The sequence below is a fragment of the Lutra lutra genome, chromosome 17, assembly GCF_902655055.1.
Source record: "Lutra lutra chromosome 17, mLutLut1.2, whole genome shotgun sequence".
In the NCBI taxonomy this organism is placed as follows: domain Eukaryota; kingdom Metazoa; phylum Chordata; class Mammalia; order Carnivora; family Mustelidae; genus Lutra; species Lutra lutra.
In genome coordinates, this window is record NC_062294.1 from 34,591,455 (window position 1) to 34,617,767 (window position 26,313).

Consider the following 26,313-nt stretch of genomic DNA (forward strand, 5'->3'; position numbering starts at 1 on the left):
CCAATGCATCACCTATGAAAATGAAAAGTTACCCCTGAAGTGGAGAGAAACTGAACTTTGTTGACCTTATAACCCCCCCAGCCACCAAAAATATGTGAGAGAAAACTGCAGTTTAAATAATGTAATTAGGAATATTGCAAAATTGTATTTTGTGCAAGTACTGTTGGGTATTTATATGTACATACCTGGTATGGGATTGTATAAACAGATAACGTAGACTGTCAATTTTGGGCAATTCAAAGGATTTTTAAGGGTTATTTTGATTACACTTAAATTTTTCTTTATGGGTAGGGTTTAGAACCTAACGCTGGAAAGATGTGATGCCTCGGCTCTTTGCTTGTCTTCATATCCTATCCTCCCTAATTCCAGCTGATTTCACTCCAGATCCAACTGTCTCTCCAAAACCCTCCTCAGCATGCTCTTTGCCTCCTTTTGGTTCAGGGCTTCATTTCTTGCCTAATCAGAAGTGTTCTCTCCCTGGTCAGCCTTTGCTCATTTTGGCCAATCTCCTTAGCCAAGCCTACCTCCCTATCACATTCAGTCTCGGACATTCTCTTTTGTGATTGTGACTTATGTATGTTATACCACAGCTTGAAAGCCTTTCCATCTTCCTCTGGACAACTCTTAGCCCCACGCCAAGGCCCAGTTCCAACTTTATCACCAGTGAATCCTTGCTTGGCCTCACCAGCCCCAGAAGTATTGTCCATTACATAATTTGGATACCTTGGCCCACAAAGCCCACCTCTGTCTGCACCTCTTCGACTTCATCATTGTCTGTACCACATTCCCATGCCTTGTGCTCCCTCAGTCCCTTCCCTGTTCCCCCAAGAGAAAAAACCTACAGCAGAGATTGGTTTTCAGTTCCTACAACTGGGCAGCCTTCTTACCACGCAAGGCTTTCCTCTGAAATGCTTTCCCTTTCATTCAAGTCTTCCACTTACCCAAGAAATTAACCTGGTTAATTTCTTCTAAAACTTTGGTTCTTTCTCAGTCACCTATCCTCTATTATTTATCTGGCCAGTTATATACCTTCTTGGCATCAGGCACCTTTATCTTTCTTTTGTAACAGTGGTAGTGATAGATTTGTGAGACTCATTAATGTTTGTGTACCCCACTGGATGGTATATACTCTGAATACAGGACTAGTGTCTCTTATGCCTGGCATTGGAGAAAGGAATGAAAAATAGGTACGTGAATGTCTCCCTGAGTGGGTAAGCTGCATGCACGTCCAAGCGCAGTGTATAACAGAACATATCAGAATCTCTATGTAAATATTTACTGTTGAAGGAATGAATAACACCAACAACTGTACATAACTCACCCAAGTTCCTCTGACTTGGGCTTTGGGGACCACCTTGTTATTAGTATATTAGTAGTATAGCTTGCAGCTAAGAACACGTGTGGTCTTTTACTTTCCCAACCTCGAGAAACACTGAATTGTGCTAATGGTTGCAGAGAAAGACAGCAGCCACAATAAGCAAAATATTAGGCTGAGAAGTAGAGGTATTAACACACAACACTGTACAAATTTGTTGAGAAGCCAGAAATTAGCAGCTTGCATCAGTGCCTAAAATAACTTTGGGTCTTTGGCTTTGGAGCTCAAACTTTTGAGTGTGTCCTCCGTAGAGTGTTTACATAAAAACTTACTAGCCAAAAAACGTTCCTATTGGTGAGGAATTTGGAGATAATGGAAAGACTACTCCCTGGATGATTTCTCATATCTTATGTAAAAAGTACCTTTCAAGTTTTCACATAGAATAGTATTTTTACGGAGGCTTTTACATGGAAATCCAGTTTGTAAACGCCTCAGACACTGGCGTTTGCTCAGATACAGACGTTTCACCCATCAAAGAACTATGAATGATATTTTCCTCTTTTTATTGAAAAAGAAACGCAGAATCCCATGCGTGAGACTTCCAGACGAGTGAGGACACAGGGGGTAAAGGCGTGCTTTTCCTACTACCCACTTCTCAGCTAAAATAAGCCTTTGAAACTCGTCCCGCTTTCGCTGAAGAGCGGCTCAAACCTCAGGGAGGGGCTTTGCACTTCTCATTTAGGGGTGGGGTCCCGGTCGGCGGCCGCCGCAGCCGGTTTCTCTCCCTTTGGGAAAGAGTGGAGTTGGGAAGAGCCAGTGGAGGCGCCGTGTGAAACCAGCAAACCAGACCGGACCGGCCGTAAATAGAAGGCTGGGGCACAGGACGACCCCTAGGGCGGCGGAACAATGCCCCGTGGGGGGCGCGCGACCGCAGATCTCTGACGCGACAGGAAGCGCCAGTTTCTCCCGGGCGGGGACGGTTGCGGGCAAGAACGTGACGCGCTCGCGTTTGTTGGGCGCAAGCTGTTAGTCGCAGCAACCGTAACCGAGGAGCCGAAGCCCCAACCGCCACCCCCGGACACCCGCACCCCGACGCCCGCGCGGGTCGCTGCCAACCGGGTGAACGCCTCTGCGCTTGCGCACCCGCGGGAAGCCCCGCCCCCTCCAGGCTGCCGGCGCGCGGGGCCGCGCCTCCTCATGGCGGCCGCCGCAGTGTGTGGTATTTAGCGGGGGCGCGCGGCGGGCTCGAGGACGCGCGAAACGACGGCGGCGGCGGCGGCCAGGGGGGAGCCGGGGCGGCCGTTGCGGGGCGCGCTCTCGAGCGGCGGCGGCGGCGGCGGCCCAGGGTGTCCCGTCGGTGCCGGCACGGGCAAGAGGCGGTGGCGCTGCCCGCAGTGGCGGGGGTTGGCGGCGGCGACGGAGCGCGTTTGAGCCAGGACCGGAGTCTGAGGCGCGCTCTCCGCCTACAGGTAAGTGGGGCCCGGCCTGGAGGGAGGAGCCGGCCGCGAGGGGCTCTCCGGGAGGAGGACGCTCAGGCCCGGTAATGGCGGCGGGCGGGAAGGGCGGCGGAGCCGGGTCGCGCCGCCCGGGCGGGGGCGCGGGCAGCCCCCGGCGCCGGGCGCCTTTGTCTCGGCCGGAGCTCGGCCGCTCGGCCGAGCGCCGCCCCCCGCCCCTCCCCTCCCCTGCTCAGCCCTGCCCGCCGTCGCGAGCCGGCTCGCCCTCGCCCCCGCCCCCGGCGCCCCGGGCCCGGCAGGCCGGCGGCGGGGGTCGCCCCCGCGCTGCCGGGCGAGGGCGGGGAAGGGCCTCCTGGCCGCCCGGCCCGGCCCCCGCGCGCCCGGGAGGCGGGCCCGGCCGAGTGAGGCGTTGGGCGCTCCCCGAGCCCGGGTGCCGGCCTTTGTTGTGAAGGGTCCCGGGGTGTGCGGCCAACATGGCGGAGGTCAGCTGAGTGCGGGCAGTGGCCGGCCCTTCGCTCCAGCCCCTCCCCGCGCCGCCCGGGGCCCCGGCCGGGGCGACTTGGCCGTCCTTGGCCTCTGCCTGCCCGCGACCCCGGGAGCGGCGGTCTCTGATGGCGCTGCGTTCCTGCTCCTGCTCCCGCTCCTGGCCTGAGCCTTCATTGTGCCGTGGGAAGAATACAGCCTCCTCCCTTGTTTATGTCGTTAGCAAGGAGATCGCGTGCACGGCTTGCCAGGGAAGCCCCAGCTTTTTATTGTAAACCTTGGTTTTCCTAGGCGTCATTTGTCAGGTAGTTTGGGGGCCTTTCTCGAGTCTCTGAGATATAACTTAGGAATGTGGGTAACCTGGACCACAGTGCTGCGTAGGTTTTTCTTTCCCCATTCCTGGAAAGATTCAGAATTTGTTTGTTCTGACATCGAAAGAAGTCCCAGTTTGTGTGTTGGGAAAGATCACATTGTGTAGCCGATTTGTCAAAGTCACAGAAGCCGTGAGCCTGGATATAGGGCAGCGATTCGACTGCCAGTTCTAGCAGTTGAACATTTACCATTTCCAGATAAGCGGCTGTCAAGGGTAAATTGTTAACTCTTTTCAGCAGTTGAATGTTGGGAGCATGGACTCTGAAGTCCCTCCTGCCACACCGGTTTGTGACCTTGGGCAAGATGCTTAAACTCTCAGAGCTTCATTTTCCTTATCTGCAAAATGGGTGTAATCACAGTCCCTACCTCCTGGGATTGTTGGGAGAACTGATGAGATGATAATAGATGAAGGACTTGGAGCAGTGGCAGGACCGTGTAAGTAAGTACTTAATAAATGTTTGCTGCTAGGGCTGTTATTATTTAGAAACTAATGGTAGGAGTTTATCTTGGCATGATGGATACGTTGGAAGTTTGTAGACCAGAATATTTGAAATCACATGGTACATCGTTAGTGCTTGGGTTTTTCTTTTACTGCATTTTGTTAGTTGTACAGAATGAAAATAAGAGGTTTAGATGATAAATGAACAGGCACTTTTGAGATTATGGCATTTGGAAATTTATATAGTAAAGGATTTGAATAGGTTTTGTTTGGTCTGGAATTTAAAAACCAAAGTGATTAAATGAAGTTTCCTTTTAGCACTTTTACATTTATGGATCAGTTAGCTTCCAAGCACTTGGCGTTAACTAACCTGGAAAAGTTGAACCATGAATCCCTTTGAGTGTTAGGTGTCTGTGGCGTTACCACCTCTTTTGGACATAAGGGTAGAGCAAAGTGTAGTGTGATAAATGTAATGGTCTGGTAATTTTATCAGGGAGATACTGGCTCAAATTGTGGAGGAGAGGGTATTGATTTGAGGAGAAGTTTATGACAAGTAGACTTTGAGACTTAAAGTGGATTATACAAATTGTGTAATTTTTCATTCTGGAAATTACAGAAACTTGTGATCTGAAATGGTTAGTTGCAGCCTTAAAGTTTGCTTTGCCAAAATCTTTCCTTTAGGTATAGAATTGGTTCAAATGCCCCCTGTTGGCATCTTTCCAGCATAATTTAGTAACACTTACTAATATTTTAAACTGAAGTATGGTATAATTAATAGATACGGAACTTTTCATGGTAAGTATTCCACAAACTACAAATTCAGAAATTTAATTCACTTTAGCTTAATATCTGTTCCTTCTGAGCTTTGCAAAGTTCTTATAAAATTGATGTAGAGCAGTATTCTTTAATATCTGTAATTTAAAGACTATTATAATTAGGCTTAAACTAATTGGAGCTATAAAGAAGATATCTAGCTATGACAGCAATGACATAATGTGAAGACTAGGACTTCATTTTCTGTATATATAGTGTTTTGAAAACAAGTCTTACATAATGAGAGCAATAGTAAGTTTAGTAACACTGCAAAGTGACCCCTTAAATTGTGTTTCAAAGCTGTTGATTTATTCAGTCTCCAAAGATTGTAGGTTTTTCTTTATTTGCTTAAAGAGATGTTACAGCCTTTTGGCTGTAATTGTGGAATTCCATACACACTGTGTAAATGTTTAAATTCTGAATACTTCGGTATACACCCTCCCTACAAACAAAACCAGTATATGAAAACCTCAGACTTCCCAACTCTCCCTGGTTCCCTTCCTCCAAGAAGCAACTGGGGATAAATTTTCCACTTTTATAATAGTAAGATCCTTAATCATTTCTTTTAAATAGTGGTTTTTTCTAAAGCACTCAAAATTACTTGGTTTCCATGGCTATAATTATTAGAGTATCTAATGCATAAGGGCAAGAGTTGTGTTTTGTATTCCTATATCCTCAGTGCCTAACACTCAGTACATACTTGTTTCCTGACCTACTAGGTGTCTGTTAAGGTTTAAGTTGGTTTGTTAGTTTTTTTTGTTGAGTTTCAAGAGTTCTTTGTATATTTTGGATAACAGTCCTTTATCAGATAAGTCTTTTACAAATATTTTCTCCCAGTCTGTGGTTTGTCTTCTCGTTCTCTTGACAGTGTCTTTTCCTTCAGGTATTTTCCACTTTTATATACCAAGGTATTAAAGATCAAAAACTAAAACCTTTATTATTTCCAACTGTCCAAGGCTCTTAGACCGTATTTTCAGTTGATCATTGGGTCCTGCTATTGTTGCCATCTGGTTGTCTCAAATCTTGTATTGCTTCTCTCTCAGTCATTTTCATATTTACATTCAAGTCTTCTTCCTTCTAAGTGGTCTGTCTACTTTGGTCTCTGCCTCCTCCCTTCAGTTCTTCCTATTGTAGTTGAAGGGAGCTTCCTAATGTAGGCAACTTACAAGAACTTCAGTATGAAGTACAGAATTCCTTGATATGGAGAGTAAGTACACAGGCATTTTCAGTTATGTACTTGCAAGTGCCTCTGTGCATCATATTTTATTTCTTTCAGTTTAGTTCTATAATCTCAGCCTAGACATCATTTAGCTGAGACACTGTCCCTGGACTCCCCATCTTGAATTAGGTGTCATCTTTCTGTGTTCCTATAGCACACTGGACCCCACTCTTAACAGGTATCCCTCTGAACTGTATTTTTTCTGTACTGCTTTGCCCCCCTTACTAGGGAGGCAATCTCTGTGACTGCAGTCTTTATGAGGACTTTGTCTTAATCACCCTTGTTGGTCTAGAGTTTAGCATTGTTTCTGGTGTGTACTTGGTGTTCAGTAAATATTTATTGAATGATTGACAAACTAATAACCCTCACACTATCCTTAAAATGTGGTTCTCCAGCCTTATCCTCCAGTGTTTCTTCTTGTCCTGCCTCGTCAAGCTGGCTTTTTTGTTTCTTGAGTAGTCTCTGTACCTAATCTGCCTTTGCTCATGATTGTACTTCGGTTTCTCAAATTATCTATTTGTGCTACTTTGGGCAGATTATTTAAACTCTCCAAGCCTTAGTTTTCATTAGTTTGTGAGGCTGCAGCAGGCCCCATTCCCCAATTCTAATGCTAGAGTAGCAGTATTTTTGAGGGGTGAAGGGGACAGAGCTCTGAAGAATTAGACCTGGAGGTGTCTCTTCGCTCTGTCACTTACTGTTTATTATGTTTGTGGAACACTGTTTGTACCTTGAAAGCACAGTTTCCTATCCATAGAAAGTGCTTAAATAATTAAAAAAATGAGTTGTTAAGTTTCTTAATTTCTGTAAATATTACCATTTACATTCTAGTGAGGGAAATAAACAGAATTAGCAATTGTGATATGTACAGATCTTCCTCCACTTACTGTGGGGTTGTGTTTCTTTGTAAATCCTTGTAAATTGAAAATATTGTAGTTTGATGGGACGCCTGGGTGGCTCAGTTGGTTGGACGACTGCCTTCGGCTCAGGTCATGATCCCGGAATCCCGGGATCGAGTCCCACATCAGGCTCCCAGCTCCATGGGGAGTCTGCTTCTCCCTCTGACCTTCTCCTAGCTCATGCTCTCTCTCACTGTCTCTCTCTCAAATAAATAAATAAAATCTTAAAAAAAAAAAAAGAAAATATTGTAGTTTGAAAATGCATTAGTACAGCTAATCTACTAAACATCATAGCTTAGCCTAGCCTACCTTAAACATGCTAAAAACACATTAGCCTACAATTGGGCAAAATCATCTAACACAAAGCCAGTTTTATAATAAGTGTTGAATATTTCACGCAGTTTCTTGAATACTGTACTGAAAGTGAAAAACAGTGGTTATTAGTATATTGGTTGTTTTCTCTCTGAATTGCCTGGCTGACTGGGAGTTGTGGCTTGCTGCCACTGCTCAGCGTCGGGAGAGAGTATCATACTGTACATTGATGGCCTGGGAAAAGATTCAGAATTCTGAATTCACAATTCAGAATTCAAGTACAGCATATCGCTTTTGCACCGTCATAAAGGAAAAAATCATAAGTGAAGCCATTGTAAGTTGGGAACCATCTGTGCTATAAAGGAGTTAAAAGTGCTGAAGTAAGGAATAATGGAGGTGGGATGGAGGCCTGCTGTCAGAAGGCCTGTCTTTTAAGCTATGATAAAAGGATAAAGAGCTAACCCTTTGAAGGAGTGAAGGGAGAACCTTTCAGAGTGAATGAGAAGCAGAGGTGAAGGCCCTGAGGCTTGAATGAGCAAGTACTTACCGTTCTAAAAGTTGAGGGAAGAGTGTGTTGTTGGAGTAAATGGGTGATGGGGAGAGATAGCCAGGGATCAGATCCTGGAGTCAAAGTAAGAAATGTAAATTTTATTTTAAGGGTACTGAGAAGCCATCAGAAGGTTTTAATTAAAGGAGTAGCATAATTCACTTTTAACTTTTAAGATAGCCTTAGCTTTTGTTTGGAGAATTGATTGGTCAGAAGACCATTCCTTTGATTAGGCAGTAGTGGATTATGACCTGGATTAAGGTGGTGGCAGTGAAGATGAAAAGTGGATGGGTTTAAGATATATTTTGGAGATAGAATTAACAGGACTTGTTGGTGGATTAGATTTGAGAGGTGAGGGAAGGAAGGACTTAGGTGGTTTTTGGCTTGAGCAGCTGTGGAGTATAGTGCTGTTTACCAAGGTGGGAAAGACTGAAGGAGGGAATAGGGACAGAAGGATAGCAGTAAAACTGAAAGTTCTGGTATGTTGGATTTGAGATATCTATGGCACATCCAGAATGAGATAGTGAGGTAGGATGTGGTCTCCCAGACAAGGGGGATGTGGTCTCACAGAAGCCAGATGGACAATACTAGAGCATGTTTGGTTATTAGAGGGATGGTCTGATAGAAAAAGGGAGGGATTTATGTAAGAAAGAGGGATAATATAATAGAACGGTTGTGAAGTCTGAGTAGGTAAGTGCCGGTCCCTTCTTCATTCTGAAGGGAGGGAAGGAGGTGGTAAATCTGCATTTGATGGCTTCTGTGGTATTTTCTTTTCTTTTTTTTTTTTAAGATTATATTTATTTATTTGTCAGAGAGAGAGGGAGAGAGCGAGCACAGGCAGACAGAATGGCAGGCAGAGGGAGAAGCAGGTTCCCTGACGAGCAAGGAGCCCGATGCGGGACTCGATCCCAGGACGCTGGGATCATGACCTGAGCCGAAGGCAGCTGCTTAACCAACTGAGCCACCCAGGCGTCCCTTCTGTGGTATTTTCTAAAGGAAACATGGGTGAAGCCACCAGTTGAAAGTATTTATTGTTAGTGAATACTAGACTGTGGTTGGTTAAAGATGTAATAGACACATTAAGAAACTGAGCAGAGGAGAGAGGTGTTGTGATGTATTAGCCAATGAGGAAACCTGATACTGTTCCAGGAGATTTTGGAGACTATCTAGAGCAATAGTATTTTTGTTTCTAAATGTAAATATTTTTGTTGAAGTATAGCATAAATAGAAAAAAATGCTCAAATTAAAGGTAAACATACAGCTTGATGAATTTTCACGAAGAGAACACACCATTGTGACCAGCTCCTATGTGTCCCAATTACTTTTAGTTTTTTTTTGTTTTGTTTTGGTAAATCTTCAGGCACTCTAAGCTGAATAATACAGATAAAATTGTCTGTTTTGGTTCAGTTTATTCTCGTAAGCTTGAGCCAAAGCGACCAGGATGGTAACTGACAAAGACCTCTCATTAGGTTTGAGATTGCCCAGTTGTGTTGAACTTACTTGTGGTTTTTGTTTGTTTTTTAAGATTTTATTTATTTATTTGAGAGACCAGGGAGAAAGATCACAAGCAGGGGGAGGGGCAGAGGGAGAGGGAGATAGGTAGACTCCCCATTGAGCACCTAGCTGGACCAAGGGAGGGCTCCAACCCAGGACCCTGAGGTCAAGACCTGAGCCGAGGTCAGACTCAGACTCTTAACTGACTGAGCCACCCAGGCACCCCCTAATTGTTTTTAATAGCAGAGGGTATGGGGAGCACATGGGAGGAGAAAGAGAAAGTTTGAGGGAAAACCTTAGGACATATAATCTTTATTTTAAAAGTAGATATTGCCAGTGAGAAGTATTTTCTTAAAAAGTTAGAAGAATTTTAATGGCAGTCATGAATTTTATAGGAAGTGTTACACTGTCCTGTTATTTATTATTGTCATTCTGACAGACTTAGCTGCAGTAAAATTTAGTGTAGGGGCGCCTGGGTGGCTCAGTCTGTAAAGCAGAGGTTAAGCATCTGCCTTCCGCTCAGGTCATGATCCCAGGGTCCTGGGTTTGAGTCCCATGCCGGGCTCTCTGCTCAGTGGGAGCGGAGCCTGCTTCTCCCTCTCCTTGCCACTCCTGCTTGTACTTTCTCAATAAATAAATAAAATCTTAAAAAAAAGAAGTTTAGTGTATGCTAGCTTCTTTCAAAGACTACCTTGGAAAGATTACTTCAGTAATTGATTTAAGTAAATGGAATAATCTAACTTCTCAAAACTCTTGCTATTTTATTTTCTCCTTTGTGTTTTACCTTCTGCCCCTTTGAGTTTGGTTAAATTTCAGGGGTGTGTGTGTGTGTGTGTGTGAGAAAAACCCTGATTTAGCTTTGTTAGGGACATCTTCAGTTGTCTTAAAACAGATGGTTGTGAATTGATCTCTGTAGACTGTATTCTTTTGATTTTGTTTGGCGAGGTGATCTGAAAAATTTTATTTTGTCTTACAGTTAACTTTGAAAATGCTAAATTTATGATTTTTTAAAGTATAAACTAAAATATGTATATGAGATATATGGATATTTTTACACAAATGGGCGGTTTCAAATTTTTTCCCCTATTGGTACCCATATATTTGAGGCATTTTAAGGAAAAAAAAATCTGAGAGAAAAAGCATCAAGGCAGGTAGAGAAAATCAGCTCTTGATTTCTCACTGTTTCAATTTTTGTATGAAGTCTCCAGCAGCTTATTAGCAGGAAAGTATGGTGACACAAAATACGTACTGAAATTTAATCCTTTTTTATTACCAAAATAATATGTATGTTTTATGGAACATTTGAGAAATACATACAGAAATGCAACCCTTATCTTCCCCATGATTGTTCATAATCTGATGATTGGAGAGTAACCATTATAGACATTTTGGCATAGTTTCTAGTCTATGTGTATGTGTGTTACATTTTTTTTTAAAGTCCGCCATAGATATTTTAATTTCTTTTATCTGATATAAATCCTTGTAGGTTTTTGCCTGTTAAATGATTACCACTTGCCACTAACTACGTATTTGAACTGTGTAATTCCTTTTTTTTTTCTTTTTTAATAAAGATTCTGTTTTTTTTGAGAGAGAGTGCGAGCAAGAAAGAGAACACGAGCAGTGGGAGAGAGGGAGAAGCAGGCTCCTTGCTAGGCAGGGAACCTGATGTGTGGAGCTCAATCCCAGGATCTTGGGATCATGACCGGAGCTGAAGGCAGATGCTTAACTGACTGAGCCATCCAGGCGCCCCTGAACAGTGTAATTCTAAATGAGGACGTTTGTGCTTATAGTTTTGATATGTTGTGTGCCTGTAGTTCAGTGGTCCCATCTCTGATCTCTGTGGTTTTTGGTTACAAATTTGAGTTGCCTCTCTCCTTCTCTGATCCCTTGCTTTAAGTCTTTAAAAACGGTATTCAGTAGTTCATATGCCTTTACAGTTTCTTTTCTGTCATTTTGCGGTACATACAAACATACAACAGCCATATCAGCGTGCGTGTTTACTTAGCAATTTTTTTCTTTTAACGTAAGTAGGGTTATGATATCATGTGGTTTTATTTTTTAACCCACTCATTTAAAAAGGTTGATTCTTATATTAGTATATATGAGCCCATCTTATTTTTAAATAAAGACAGAATAGTGTTCTGTTGTATGGACCATATATTTTAGTCACTCTCTTAAGATAGGACTTGAATTTTCAGTTTATTTGCTGTGATAAACAGGATTGTTGTAGGCATCCGGATACATAAACCTTTGCCAACTGTAAGTTAGAAGCGGGACTTGGAAGAAATTGCTGGGTCATAGAGTATACACACTTTAAAATTTGAAACAAACTGCCAAATCTTAGAAGCTTCTACAGTGGACATTTCCAACAGTGTAGGAAAGTCTCTTTCCCCACATCTTTGCCAGTACTTCAAATCCAATCTTTGAAAACAAATTTCTGTCCTTTCTTAAGCAATTCATGCAGTTTGTGATTTCTTATACCAAGTTTTTGAACTGCTTTTTCCTTTTTCTCTGGAGTTTTACATGCACATTTAATTCAGAATAAAATACTCTATTATGTTGGTGTTTTTGAAGAAAAACTCCAGCCTCTAGTCCTCTCCAGGTGTCCTTTGCCAGCAGCAACTGTTTTTACTGAGTTGATTATTTTTGTATTTACTGTCTTTGTCTCTAACATGCTTTTTTTTTTTTTAAAGATTTTTTTTTTTTTTTTTTTTTTTTTTGACAGATAGATCACAAGCAGGCAGAGAGGCAGGCAGAGAGAGAGGAGGAAGCAGGCTCCCTGCTGAGCAGAGAGCCCGATGCCGGGGCTCGATCCCAGGACTCTGAGATCATGACCTGAGCCTAAGGCAGTGGCTTAACCCACTGAGCCACCCAGGCGCCCCTCTAACATGCTTTTATTATTAAATACAGATTTCAGTTTTAGGCCTTATCTGTTGAATTCCTTTTGTGGATTTTTTTTTTTTTTTTTTAAAGACTCTACCTATTTATTTGACAGACAGATCATAAGTAGGCAGAGAGGCAGGCAGACAGAGAGAGGGAAGCAGGCTCCCCGCTGAGCAGCGAGCCCGATGTGGGGCTCGATCCCAGGACCCTGAGATCATGACCTGAGCCGAAGGCAGAGGCTTTAACCCACTGAGCCACCCAGGCGCCCCTCCTTTTGTGGATTTAACTTGTCTTTCTGTCTTCATCACATATACTAACCTTCCCATTTATGTACTCTCTTAATTTAGTAACATCATGTTTTTGTATTTGCATTATTATGATTATAAAAGTTATTCACAGTTTGAGCCATATAGTAAGCTGTTGTTACTTTTTTCCTTGTACCGTTTAATTGGAATTTGTATAATTTTCCTTGACGTTAATGCTTGTCTTGTTTGCTTTGTCTTCCGTGCTTACCTCCTAATTCCACCCCACATTCCTTAACGCTTGTCTGCGTGTTCACCGTGCTTGATGCTTCATGTTGCCTTCTCCCACTGGTGTAAAATTGTCATTGTCAGTGTTCCTTTTACCGTTCTTGTGGGTTAACTCTTACTTAATTGTAGCCCATGTTGCCCTTTTTCTTGGTTTGTTCCCTTACGTTTGAAGGGTTTGTTTTCCAGGAGCTTCCTGAAACATATCCAGGGGAAGTAATGTTTTGAGACTTTGCATTATTATTCTGCCCTCAATATTTTTAGGTAATTTCGATTGCACTTAGAATTCTAGAATAGTAATCGTTCTCTTTGAGGATTTTAAAAAGCATCACTCTGTTTTATCTAGCTTTGGATGTTATTGCTCTAAAGTTCTTTTGCTTTCTGATTTATTTGTTCACCCAACAAATAATTTATTGAGCCTGTGTGTGTGCTAGGCATTTTTAAGTATTTGGGATACATCATTGAACCTGACAAAAATTCTGCCTTCCAGGTTGAGGAGGAGGAGTGCTGCTACAACAACAAGCATAATAATTAAATTGTGTAGCCTGATAGAAGGTAATACATTCTGTGGGAAAAAAATAGAGCAGAAATGGGGGAGGAGAAGGGAGGAAAGAGTGGGTAGTAGGATGGGTAAGGATTAGCAGTGCATGGTGGTGGCGTCAGTGGGCAAAGTGCTGGTCACTGTTTTAAATAGAGGGAGCAGGGTAGGCATCATGGAGAAGGTAGCATACATGCAAAGATTAGAAAAAGGTGAGAGAATTAGTTATCAGTACATTCAGGAGGAAAGTATGTTAAAGCAGAGGCCCAAAGGAACATCTTAGTCTTAGGGAACCAGGAGGCTAGTGCAGTGAGTGAGAGGGAAAGAAGTGGGAGCTGAAGTCAGAGTAATCATTTTGTATAGGGCCATATAGGCTGTTCAAGATTGTATCTGTTACTTGGATATGGGTTGCCTAGGAAGGGTATTGAGCAGAGGAGTGACATGACCTGATATAAATTTTAACTGGATTTTTTGACTACTGTGCTCAGAACATACTGGAGTAGGGTTTGGGAGACAAGGATGGAAGTGGAGTGGAGGGGGTGCTGTTTAGAAACTGTTGTAATAATGTTGGTGAGAGATAATGGTGGCTTGAACTATGTTAATTGTATTCAGAGAGGTGGTGTGAGCGGCGGCTGGATTCTGGATATATGTTTAAAGGTGATAGAGTAAGATTTCCTGGTGGTTTTAGTTATGAAAAAAGAAGGATGAAAAAAAGAAGGATGACTTCTAAGGGATGGAGTGGCCATCAAGAGAGGGGAAGGTGGTGGGGTTGAGTAGTCTGGGAGAAGACAAGGAGTTCAGCTTTGTTTAGCAGCCGCCCTCTACCCCCCACCCCATCCCTGCCCCCCGGGATACCTAGGAAGTTGGATGTACAAATCTTGGGTTTAAGAGAAATCTGGAGGGTTTTTTTGGTTTGTTTTTTTAATCTGGGCTGGAGATGTTGGTGGAATTTAAAAACTGTAAGACTGAATGAGATCAACGGAGTGAGGACCATGGACAACTCCCAGTGTCAAGAGGTTGGGGAGAAGAGCAGCAGTCCATAAAGGAAACTGAGGAGTAGCTGGTGAGCTAGGAAAACTTTGTGGGGACAGCGAACAGAGTTTATTAGACAGGAGTCAGTTCTGTTAGATGTTGGTGACAGTTCATAACTTGCACATTAAATACAAACAAAACTGCAAAATTGGTGAAATTCGAATTATACTGATTTACTAAAGCACTGGATACTGTCTGCTAAACTGAAGTCTTGAGAAGCAACATGGAGTTATGCAGTGGACTGTTGTTACGCTCTTTTTGAATTAAACATATCAGAATTGGCTGGTATGGTATGGTCACCATACATGTTGCATTTTCTTACCAGCGTATAAATGCTTCAGTGAAAACCATGATGCCATTAGGGCTTTGCTTTATACCAGTGCATCATTTGCATTTGAGGTGGCCTTCTGCTTTTGTCTTTAGTCCTTCATGATTAGAGTACTGTAGTACTGACTTGGGAGGAGCCAGGGTGACCATAAATGCGAATGGGAGCATTCAATTATTTGGCTACCAGATGGAGTCAGATGACTCAGAAAGTGCCACTACTGGTTTTTAGATTATTAAACACAGGAAAATAAAACATTCAATTTTTGTAGAAAAATGTGGATTACCCCCCCCCCCCACCAGAGAATAGAATCTTAGTTTGAGGAAAATCTTTTATTTTTTGTTTTAAGTTTGAGGAAAATTTGAGTATTAAGTTAGTTCATGTGTTACATCCTTATTTGAAATATCGGAAATGATTTGGCTGGAGTTTCAAATATAATGCTTATGAAGACACAAATTATAATCTTCAATGAAATACTTAATTTGAAAAGTCTCCATGAATTTTTAATATGGCATTTCTTTTTCATAAATTCCATTGTTTTTCTACTCTTTTACTAGTAAAGGAGCTACATACATTATATGTACATCATCAATACATATAATGTATTATGACTTTTTTTTAATTTTTTTTTATTTTTTCAGCATAACAGTATTCATTATTTTTGCACCACATCCAGTGCTCCATGCAATCCGTGCCCTCTACAATACCCACCACCTGGCGCCCCCAACCTCCCACCCCCCACCCCTTCAAAATTCTCAGATCGTTTTTCAGAGTCCATAGTCTCTCATGGTTCACCTCCCCTTCCAATTTCCCTCAACTCCCTTCTCCTCTCCATCTCCCCTTGTCCTCCATGCTATTTGTTATGCTCCACAAATAAGTGAAACCATATGATAATTGACTCTCTCTGCTTGACTTATTTCACTCAGCATAATCTCTTCCAGTCCCGTCCATGTTGCTACAAAACTTGGGTATTCATCCTTTCTTTTTTCGTATTATGACTTTTTACCTCATTAATTTGTTCTGTCTCCCAAGCAATGTACTCTCTTTTGTTTAGCTTAGTATCACCAACTCTTCATGGATTACTGCCAGTTTTGATCTGATTTAAAATTTTATGGCCTGTGTGTGTGTGTTTTATCGCGCGCGCGCGCGCGTGTGTGTTTATCTGCCGTATTTTTCAGATGGAATGTGGAATTGAATGGGTTGTATGTTACAGTGTGGATAGAACTGGGTAGTATAGCTTAATGCCAAGACAGAGCAGAAGAGGAAACAAACATCATCTGGACGTGTGACAGTTTTACATCCTGAGAGAATACAAAACATTATCGTGGTAATAAACCATTGTATTCAGACTTGGATACAAATAAGTGAATATTGGACACACTGAGATTTGGTTATATTGCAGCAGTGATTGTGTTGTAATCATGATTGTGATAAAGTTTTGATAAGTTCAACTGTGTTACCAGTAATTCCATTATTTAGTAATGTGTGGTGTGAAATAAGAAGGTTGAGAAAGCCTGCTTGATCCTCTTTCTGCTTCTTTTACTCACTGCTCTTCACTGCTTGATACTTTGATTTAATGTCTGTTGGTTTAATGACAAACTTAGACTATCAGATTCTACCACTTTGATACAAAAAAATTCAAAAAGCAACTACTTGCTAGGGCCAAAGATTTAATTTAAAGAATTTAGGGAAATTTTTTTTCTTTTCTTTCTTTTTATTTGTTTCATTTTCTTTTTGGTCAACTTGTATATAATTTGAAAAGATGTGCTGGATGAGAAGTTAAATATTCAGTGCCAATAGAAGATTATACTGTTTTTGAGGGTTATTGGAAAGAAATGAGACTTAGGGACAAAGCAGACAATCTGGAAACAGGCTCTGTGCTTATTCTTAATTTTTCTGATCTTTAGTTTCCTCATCTGTAGTATGGAGCTACAGCCTAATTTCTGAGGCTTACATAAATAGTGTGTATGAAGCTGCTGGCACAGTTCTTTATAGGTCGGTAGGTGCCCAGTTTATGGAGCTTCATTCACAGCAAACTCTAATCTTTGTCAGACTTCAGACAGAATCCCAAATTGAGGTCATGAAAATGAACACAGTAGGTTGAAACAACAGTTTTCAGTAAAATCCTGTATAGTCCAGGTCTTTTTTATTTAGTGATAAATTGCAGGGTTCCTAGTATGACTCTGTGAACATCACCAGGTGATTGTGTTGTTACTAATATATCAAATGTTTCCATGTATATGATCTCAGTTAATTGATGTCCAGTGTTGTGGTAGTTTTAGAATTTTTTTTTTTAAGGATTTTATTTACTTACTTATTTGAGAGAGAGAGGGCCTATGCGTACCAGCAGGGAGAGGAGCAGAGGGAGAGGGACAAGCAGACTCAGGACCCTGAGATCATGACCTGAGCCGAAACCCAAGAGTCTGCTGCTTAACCAAATGAGCCACCTAGGGCCCCACACAAATGAGAAATTTGAGGCCCAGGATGTTGTAATTTTGCTCAATATCAAAATACTTAATAAGAGCTGAAGTAGGAATTCAGGTTTGAGCTTCTCATTCCAGTCAAATTCTTTTCACTGTATATAGCCACATTCTCCAGGTATGTTGTCAGTAGTGCATCACTAAATATTGAAATTACTGTCTAGGAATTGGTGAGTTATGGAACTCTGATGTTATAAACATAAACATTTTGAAAACTTAGAGAATTGGTAGGAAGTACATCTTTTTTTTTTTTTTTAAGACTATGTTTATGATAATCTAATGATTCACTTCACCACGTAGTGTTTTCCTTTTTTCTTAGGTGAATTTATTTTTTAGAGCGGTTTTAGATTCAGTAGCAAAATTGAACAGAAAGTACAGAGATTTCCCATATTCACCCTGCCCCCACCTGGTCATGTGTAGCTCCCCCATTGTCAGTAGTTGTCCACCAGAGTCCTACGTTTGTTACAGTTTGCTGTACCTGCATTGACACGTTGTTATCACCCAGAGTCCACTCTTTACCTTACGGTTCAATCTTGGTGTTCTGCATTAGGAGTTCTGACAAATGAAAGATGAATGCTATGTATCCACCATTACAGTATACAGAAGAACAGCTTCATTGCCCCTAAGTCCTCTGTGCTTCACCTATTCATTCCTCCCTTCCCCAAATGTCTGGGGGCAAGCTCTGATCTTTTTACAGTCTCCATAGTTTTGCCTGTTCCAGAATGTCATATGATTGGAATCATATAGCATGTAGCCTTTTCAGATTGGCTTCTTTCACTTAGTAATATTCATTGAAGGTTCTTCCGTGTCTTTTCATGGCTTGGTAGCTCAATTCTTTTTAGCGCTAAATAATACTCATTGTCCGGTTGTACCAATTTATTTATCCACTCACCTACCAGAGGACAGCATCTCGGTTGCTTCCAAATTTTGGCAATTACAAATGAAGCTGCTTATAAACACCTATGTGTAGGTTTTTTTTTTTTTTTTTTTAAAGATTTTATTTATTTATTTGACAGACAGAGATCACAGTAGGTGGAGAGATAGGCAGAGAGAAAGAGGACGAAGCAGGCTCCCTGCTGAGCAGAGAGCCCGATGCGGGGCTCGATCCCAGGACTCTGGGATCATGACCTGAGCTGGAGGCAGAGGCTTTAACCCACTGAGTCACCCAGGTGCCCCTGATTGCTAGATCTTATGGTAAGAGTATGTTTGGTTTTGTAAGAAACTGCCAGGCTTTTATAGTGACTGTAGCGTTTTGCATTTCCACCAGCAATGAGTGAGCGTTCCTGTTGCTCCACATGCCCACCAGCATTTGGTGGTGTCAATGTTCTGGATTTTGGCCATTCTAAAAGATGTGTAGTGGTATCTTGTTTTAATTTGCATTTCCCTGATGACAGATGATGTGGAGCACCTTTTTGTATGCTCTTTTGCCATCTGTATATCTTTGGCTGGTGTCTGTTAAGGTGTAAATTGGGTTGTTAATTTTATTGTTGAATTTCAAGAGTTCTTTTGTATTTTGGATAACAGTCCATTATCAGTAAGTCTTTTGCAAATATTTTCTCCCAGTCTGTGGTTTGCCTTCTCATTCTCATGACAGTATCTTTGCAGAGCAGACATTTTTAATTTTAATCAAGTCCAACTTATCAGTTGTTTCTTTCCTGATTCATGTGTTTGGTGGTGTTTTTGAAAAGTCCTTGCTAAATCCAAGGTCATCTAGATTTTCTTCAATTATCTTCTGGGATTTTACACTGAGGTCAGTGATTCATTTTGAGCTAATTTTTTTGTGAAGGGTGTGAGATCTGTGTCTTATCTTTTTTGTATGTGGATATCAAGTTGTTCCAGCATAATTCATTGAAAAGTCTGTCTTTTCTCTTTTGCTTTTGTTCCTTTGTCAAAGATCAGCACCGATTACAGTTATTTTAAAGTGAATTCTAAATTTCAGTTGTGAATTCTCTTTAAGGTGTTTATCAACAGTAAATTCATTCTACTTGCAGGGGCATCAGCGATAAGTGAGTTCTGTTTGTACACATATGCTGTTCCTCCTTCTCGGAGTCCTTCATGCCGTTTACTTGATTTAGTCATTCCTTCCTGAAATACTTGAGTACCTGGTCTGGGCTGGGTACTGTCCTAGGTGCTGGAGACACAAGAGTGAGCAAAACAAACAGGGTCTATTCTCAGAGTTTTTCAGTGCAGAAGTTCAGGACCAAAAGTTTAATGGTTCAGGGATCCTGGGACTTCTCAAGACCCTTTGAGGGTCAAAACTGTTTTTCACAGTAATGAGACAGGAGAGTACACTGGAGTTTCCCAGAAGCTACATGGCATGTGGCATCTTAATAGATTAAATGCAAAAGCAGGTAATGAATGTCCAATTGCATTGTATTGCATCAGACATTAAAAAGATGTGCAAAAATGGGGCGCCTGGGTGGCTCAGTGGGTTAAGCCACTGCCTTCGGCTCAGGTCATGGTCTCAGGGTCCTGGGATCGAGCCCCGCATCGGGCTCTCTGCTCCGCAGGGAGCCTGCTTCCCCCCCTCTCTCTGCCTGCTGCTCTGCCTACTTGTGATCTCTCTCTCTCTCTGTGTCAAATAAATAAATAAAATATTTTTTAAAAAAAAAAAAGATGTGCAAAAATGTGAAACACATTTTTCTCCCTATTAGGGAAAAGTTATTTTTCATAAACATTTAAAATGTCATGGATTTTTTTTTACATGTAATGTAAATGTAATAGTAGTTTTATTTATTTTTTATCCTTTTTATATTTTTAAAATTAACATATAATGTATTATTTGTTTCAGGCATACAGGTCTGTGATCCATCAGTCTTACACAATTCACAGTGCTCACTGTAGAACATACCCTCCCCAATGTCCATTATGCAGCCACTGCATCCCTCCTACCCACCTCCCCTCCAGCAACCCTCAGTTTGTTTCCTGAGATTGTGTCTCTTCTGGTTTATCTCCCTCTCTGGTTTTGTCTTGTTTTATTTTTTCTTCTCTTCCCCTATGGTCCTCTGCCTTGTTTCTCAAATTGCACATATCAATGAGATTGTGATGGTGATTTTAAAATAAAGAAATACTTTAAAAATTTATTAGATTGAATTTCTAATATAGTAACTATCAGTACCTATAAGCCACATGGTCAAAAAGCTCTTTTGGATTCCTCAGTAATTTTTTAAAAGTACAAAGCATTAAAGAGTAAGTTTGGTTTCCCCCACCCATGGCCAGATAGGTTTAAAGGGTTTAGAAGTCATAGGATCAGCTGTTCAACTCGAAGGCAGTCAGTAGACAATTTGTAAATGAGAGGGTATAACTATGTTCCAATAAAACTACTTCCAGAAACTGGCAGCTGGCGGTGGATGTAGTTTACAAACCGCTGGTGTAAAATGTGCCTGGTATCAAAAAAGCCTGAGAACTTGAGTTATGAGTAAAAAGTTGGTGTTGTAGTCGGGAGGGAATAGGGGAGAAAATAGACAGTTAATAGTCAGAATTGTAAGTGGTGACAGATATTGTAAGGACAATTAGAAGGGTCATCTGGACTTTAGATAAAGTGATCAGGAAAGGTACCTTAAAGGAGCTGACTTCCGTTAACTGGTTACTTGTTCAGGATTTAACTAGGTGTCATCTTTCTGTTTTGATCTTCCCTGGCTACATTAGAGATCCCTCTTGCATTGGGAGGGAAAAGGTAGTTTAAGTTTTTATTTTTACTTTGAAGTAAAACATATTAGACTTAAATTCAGAAAAGATTAATTTTTCAAATTGCATTAAAAAATATCCAAAGCATATTGGCTTAAAAGGGTTGAGGAAGGGCCCCCTGAGTGGCTCAGTCAGTTAAGTGTCCAACTCTTGATCTCAGCTCAGGTCTTGTTCTTAGGGTTGTGAGGTCAAGCCCCATGTTGGGGGATTTAGATACATGAATAGATAGGTAGATATATAGATAGAGGAAATTACACAGCCTAGGTTAGAACATTGACCTAAGTTACATGACATTTAGCAAGTAATTTGTATCATTTTTCTTTTCTGAACATGAGAATTGGTTAAGATTTCTTCCAAGTTTAAAATTTTTGGTATGTTTGTTTGCTTTGCCAAGGATGCCATTTGCCCCCCTCTGCCCATCCCTTCTGAGTCTTCCCTGATCAGATAAGCTCCAACTTCCATTATTTACTAGTTCCATTATCTGAAACATATGTTTTGTAAATTTATTTTCTCACCCATGTGGTAGGGTATAGATGCCTGACCTGGAAGCTCACTGAAATGGTGAAATGAAATCACAGCATATGTAAACTTCTGAGGACAATACTTGGTATATACTAGGTGTTTAATAAATATTTGGGGCAGCTGTTTTAATGAAATTGGAGGAAGGTCTCTATTTTGTCTTTTTATTTAGCTTGCTGACCCTGCAACCTGGTAAGACTATAGCAGCAAGAACAAAAGCAACGACAAACGGGTAAGGTCCAGTGAGAGGCATGGCAATTAAAACATGAAAACTCATGTTTTCATATGAGGGGTTAAGGAAGTACGAGTACAATGTAGCCATTCCAGTTTCAGGGAAAGGACAGGGAAACAGCCATTCCTGCTACCAAAATCTTGATTCTCTTGTTGGAGATTGAGGGTATCTACATAATTAAAAAATGCCTTACTATATCAAGCAAGTCATGAGGTAATTTTATCAACCCAAATTCATGAGTTAGAACTTGATTTCTGGGGCGCCTGGGTGGCTCAGTGGGTTAAGCCTCTTCCTTTAGCCCAGGTCGTGATCTCAGGGTGCTTGGCCTCTCTGCCTACTTGTGATCTTTGTCTGTCGAATAAATAAAATCTTCAAAAAAAAAAAAGAACTTGATTTCTTTCTTTTTTTTTTTTTAAGATTTTATTTATTTATTTGTCAGAGAGAGAGAGAGAGAGAGAGCAAGCACAGGCAGACAGAATGGCAGGCAGAGGCAGAGGGAGAAGCAGGCTCCCCGATGAGCAAGGAGCCCGATGTGGGACTCGATCCCAGGACGCTGGGATCATGACCTGAGCCGAAGGCAGCTGCTTAACCAACTGAGCCACCCAGGCGTCCCAGAACTTGATTTCTTTTGGAATGCAAATGCAAAACAAAGATTGAAATTGTGAGGAAAAAAAATATGTGGCTGGAAGATAGATCCAACAGGGTCAGTATCAGAATTATGTACAGAAAAGAAACTAGTAGATGGGAAGGATCAAAGAATAATTAGGTGAGAAGTCCAAAAGGTGAAAGACTTGAATCTTTGGATTGAAAAGACTCAGCTAGTGTTTTGTTTCAGCAAGTGCTGATGGCATATACTTAGATGTTTTGGTGAAAAAAAAAATTTTTTTTTTAAATTTTATTTTTAAGTAATCTCTACACCCTAGGCAGGGCCTGAACTCACAGCCCTGAGATCAGGAGTTACGTGTTCCACCAAGTGCCAGCCAGATGCCCCGGTGAAAATTTCTTTGAAAGAGTCTGACAAGCCAGGGGGAGAATGTTATCTGTAAAGGAATAAGAATAAAAACAGCATTAGATTTTTCATCTATATCATTACAAATATCATGGGCAGAATTTATATAGTTCTCAGGGGAGAGGGGTGTGACTGGAATTGCAAACTTGTGCAGTTTCTGTAAGAGCTTCGGACTGCCAAGATTGAGACTTCTATGTCCTTTCTGAAAACTTTCTTGAGGTATGGTGGCTGTGCCAAGAATATGAACCATAATTAAGGATTCAAGGGGAAAAAAGGGTATTCGTCTTTTTTTTTTTAAGTTTTTATTGTAATTCCAGTATAGTTAACATACAGTGTTGTGTTTCAGGTGTACAATATAGTGATTCAGCAGTTCCATACATCACCCGGGGCTCATCATAACATGTGTGCTCCTAATCCCTAAGCATGGGTATTTTTTTGTGACATAATTGTGAGAAATGAAATCAGAATGGTTGCAGTTAGGTTTCAATGATTGTTTTGACACAGTTTTGACATTTAATATAATCTTTATCTTGGCAGGTGAGAAAGGGAAAATTTTACTATTAGCATGTTAAAAATGGGCTTGCCTTGTTTTGGGAGATGTTAGTACTTTTATTCTTGATGTTAAGAAATTGTAGATTAGATGTGAAATAAAAATACCATGTAATAGATATAGATATATCTATTATATATATTATATTATATATATTATAGATATATGGGATATAGAACCATGCTGTCCAACAAAGCTATCTGCAGTGAGGAAGACATTGTTAAACTGTTTTGCATTCCCACCAGCAAAGTATGAGAGTTGTAGTCCTCTGTGCTTATCAGTGCTTGGTACTGTCTGTTAAGTTTGGCCATTTTAGCTAGTTTTAGAGTTCTGATCCAGAAGTTTGGAGAACATATTAATGTTAATGGCAAATTATTTCTCCTTTGGTTCAAGAAAGGCAGTTGCGATTTCTTGGGACCTAAGGTGATGACTTAACACATACTTACACATGTTTGTATCCTCAATGTCCCACCAGCAAGACCCAACTAATTCATAAAAAACACTCTGCCGTGGCTTGGTGCTGATACCATCTTCTTTATCCACGCCCCCCAACCCCCACCAAAAGAGGATGATGGTGCAGAGACTTTGCTGAGAAAATGGAAACTCTCAGACTGAAACTTTCTTAACCTCCAACTTCCTGAGCTAGACCTCTTCTGTCTTCTCTGTGCTTACTATGGAGAAAGTACCTCTTCTGAAAAAGTCTAGTCACTCTTGAGTTTGAGTCTTGAGTTTTGAATCCCCCATCACCAAGAATTTTATTTTATCACATTGCTCCATTTCTTGGGATTACTACCCTCTTTTCTGGACTCTGTCAGTATTCTCTATATTCTGGTCTCTCCCATTTAAAAAAGAAAAAGAGGAACTATGTGGACAATTTCTCTGGGCCTTTCAGCCATTCTCTAACTTGCCTCTCCTCTCCACGCTTACTGTTCAGTCTCCTTTGGTCTGATTTGCACACCATATCCCCAAGGTTGCTTTTGCAGAGGTCACCAGTAACTTCTATAATGCCAACCCATGAACACCTGTTAAGCATGATCATACTTGACCTCTCAGCAGATTCCACATGGTTGACTGTGCCATTATTTTTACTGCTTCTTACCATAGACTTTTTTTTGTTATTTTTATATTTATTTGCACCTTTTACAAGATCACCATTTCTAAATTACTTACTTTGATCCATTGCTTATTTTTAATTAAGAAGGGTTCATGGATGCTATATATTCCATGAATTCTTGCATGCTCGAGCAGGTCTGCTTGTTGTTGCCTTTTAATTTTTTTCTGATTACAGAAAGAGTACAGGTTCCCTATGAGTATATAATAAAGCATAATTTAATATTTGTACATGTGAATGTTTATAGATCTTAAGTCTGTACCTTCCCTTGACTTCTGAGACACCATCCTCTCCTGCTTCTCTCATCTTCGCTTTCCTTCTCGGTTATTCAGGTTTTTGCTACTCACGTGAGCCTCACCATGGCAGTTGGCCAAACCCAGGGTTAAAAATGCAGAATCTCAGGGGCGCCTGGGTGGCTCAGTGGTCATGATCTCAGGGTCCTGGGATCGAGCCCTGCATCGTGCTCTCTGCTCAGCAGGGAGCCTGCTTCCTCCTCTCTGCCTGCCTCTCTGCCTACTTGTGACCTCTCCCTCTTTCTGTCAAATAAATAAAAAATATCTTAAAAAAATGCAGCATCTCAGGCCCAGCTTCAGAATAATTCTGATTCTAAAACAGAACCTGCATTTTAATAAGATGCCTGGATGATTAATGGGCACTGTAAAGTTTGAGAACTGTTGCAGTCTAGGGCCAGTGCCTCCCATCAGTGAACTCTTCAGTCTTTAAATGTTGGGATTTTTCTTATTTTAGGCATGTTCCTCTTCCCTTTGATTTCAGATGGTATTGTGTGTTAACGCCTCCTCATCTGCACTCTGAACTGTTGTACATCTACTGCTGTTCTGCGTAGACCTCTCACAGGCATCTCACTCCCACTTAGCATTTCATCTACTACTACACCGCAGTATCTACCATAGTGCCTAGTGGGTTCCGAGTCAGTATATGCTGTTTTTTTTTATTGGGGTGGAAGTCTCAAAGTAGAGTGATTTCTGCAGCAAAAAGGCAAATGTATATTGCTTTACACATTTAAATTGGGGTTTGCACTTCCTCTTCATTTACTGGGCTGTCACCTTTGTTCACACTTTTTTTATAGCAGATATTTTACCAGATTATTGTCCTGGGCTTTCCCCATTTCAGATCACCAGTCTTACTAGTAACTAACTAAGTAACTAGCCAACTAACTCTTCTTCTATAGCAGCGGAGTTTTCAGAATTATTTTTAGGGAAATATGTATAATTTAAATTCCTCATGTTACTTTGCTACAGTTTTGGAAACTAAAAATGGTTGTTTAATTTTTTTCCTGGCATTATTGTTTTATAATGAAGTTTGATTTTTTTTTTTAACTTTTGGCATTTTAAGCTGTTAAATTTTTAAGACTTGCATTAAATTTGATTTCTTCAGTGTGTGAGAAGTAAATCTTAAAATAGAAATGAATCTTAAAAATAGAAATGATAACATTTTCTGCATAATACCCTCCACAATGTCAAATGTAGAAAGTACCTCTTTTGCAAAAAAGAGTTAAAGGATGAAAGCCCTTAAATGTTTTGAATGGAGTTTTATTTAACCCCTTGATTCCTAATAGAACAAATTCATAATCTGAACCTGTATTCTATTTTACAGTGAATATTTTATCATCTTTAGGAATAATTTTTGGAAAAGTAAAAGAGGGCTGGTGATATTTGCATTTTTTTTACTAAATTAAAAATGCAAATTTCACTTCTTATTTTGATAGTTTTCATAACTCAGACTAATCTTGATAAAGCAGTTTATTTATTGTCCCCTTTGAAGAAAAAAAATTGCTAAAAAAAATTTCACATCTGTATCATGTGCGAGCGTGTACCCCCTCTGTATGTTGTTTGTAGCTTGCTTTGCAATACACTGTGATCCTTTTTGCATGTGTGACTGCATTTCTCCATTTTAAACCTTTATTTTGTAAGTAACTGTATTAGCTTCCTGTTGCCACTGTAACAACACTGTCATAGGTTCAGTGGCAGGCCTTAAGGATGCAGACATCTTTGAGGGGGGGCATTTTTTGCCTGCCATAGTAAACTTCAAAAAATAGTTGTTGTATATTACGAGGCA

The 26,313-nt window shown here is 40.8% G+C and overlaps 1 protein-coding gene across 6 annotated transcripts in view; it reads left to right on the forward strand.

Moving 5' to 3' along the window:
* Positions 1 to 2,313: 2,313 nt before the first annotated feature.
* Positions 2,314 to 26,313, forward strand: part of SIAH1 (siah E3 ubiquitin protein ligase 1) — a 30,978-nt gene continuing 6,978 nt past the window's right edge. Inside the window, exons 1-3 of one of the 6 annotated variants that reach the window (XM_047712358.1) lie at positions 2,651 to 2,784; positions 3,998 to 4,057; positions 10,237 to 10,239. In XM_047712358.1, the coding sequence (XP_047568314.1) occupies positions 4,030 to 4,057; positions 10,237 to 10,239 (31 nt within the window). In that variant the 5' untranslated portion in view covers positions 2,651 to 2,784; positions 3,998 to 4,029. Of the gene's footprint in view, positions 2,435 to 2,650; positions 2,785 to 3,124; positions 3,504 to 3,997; positions 4,058 to 4,769; positions 4,859 to 10,236; positions 10,240 to 26,313 lie in introns of those variants that run through there. The other 5 variants (XM_047712361.1, XM_047712359.1, XM_047712362.1 and 2 more) reach the window with 5 other exon arrangements.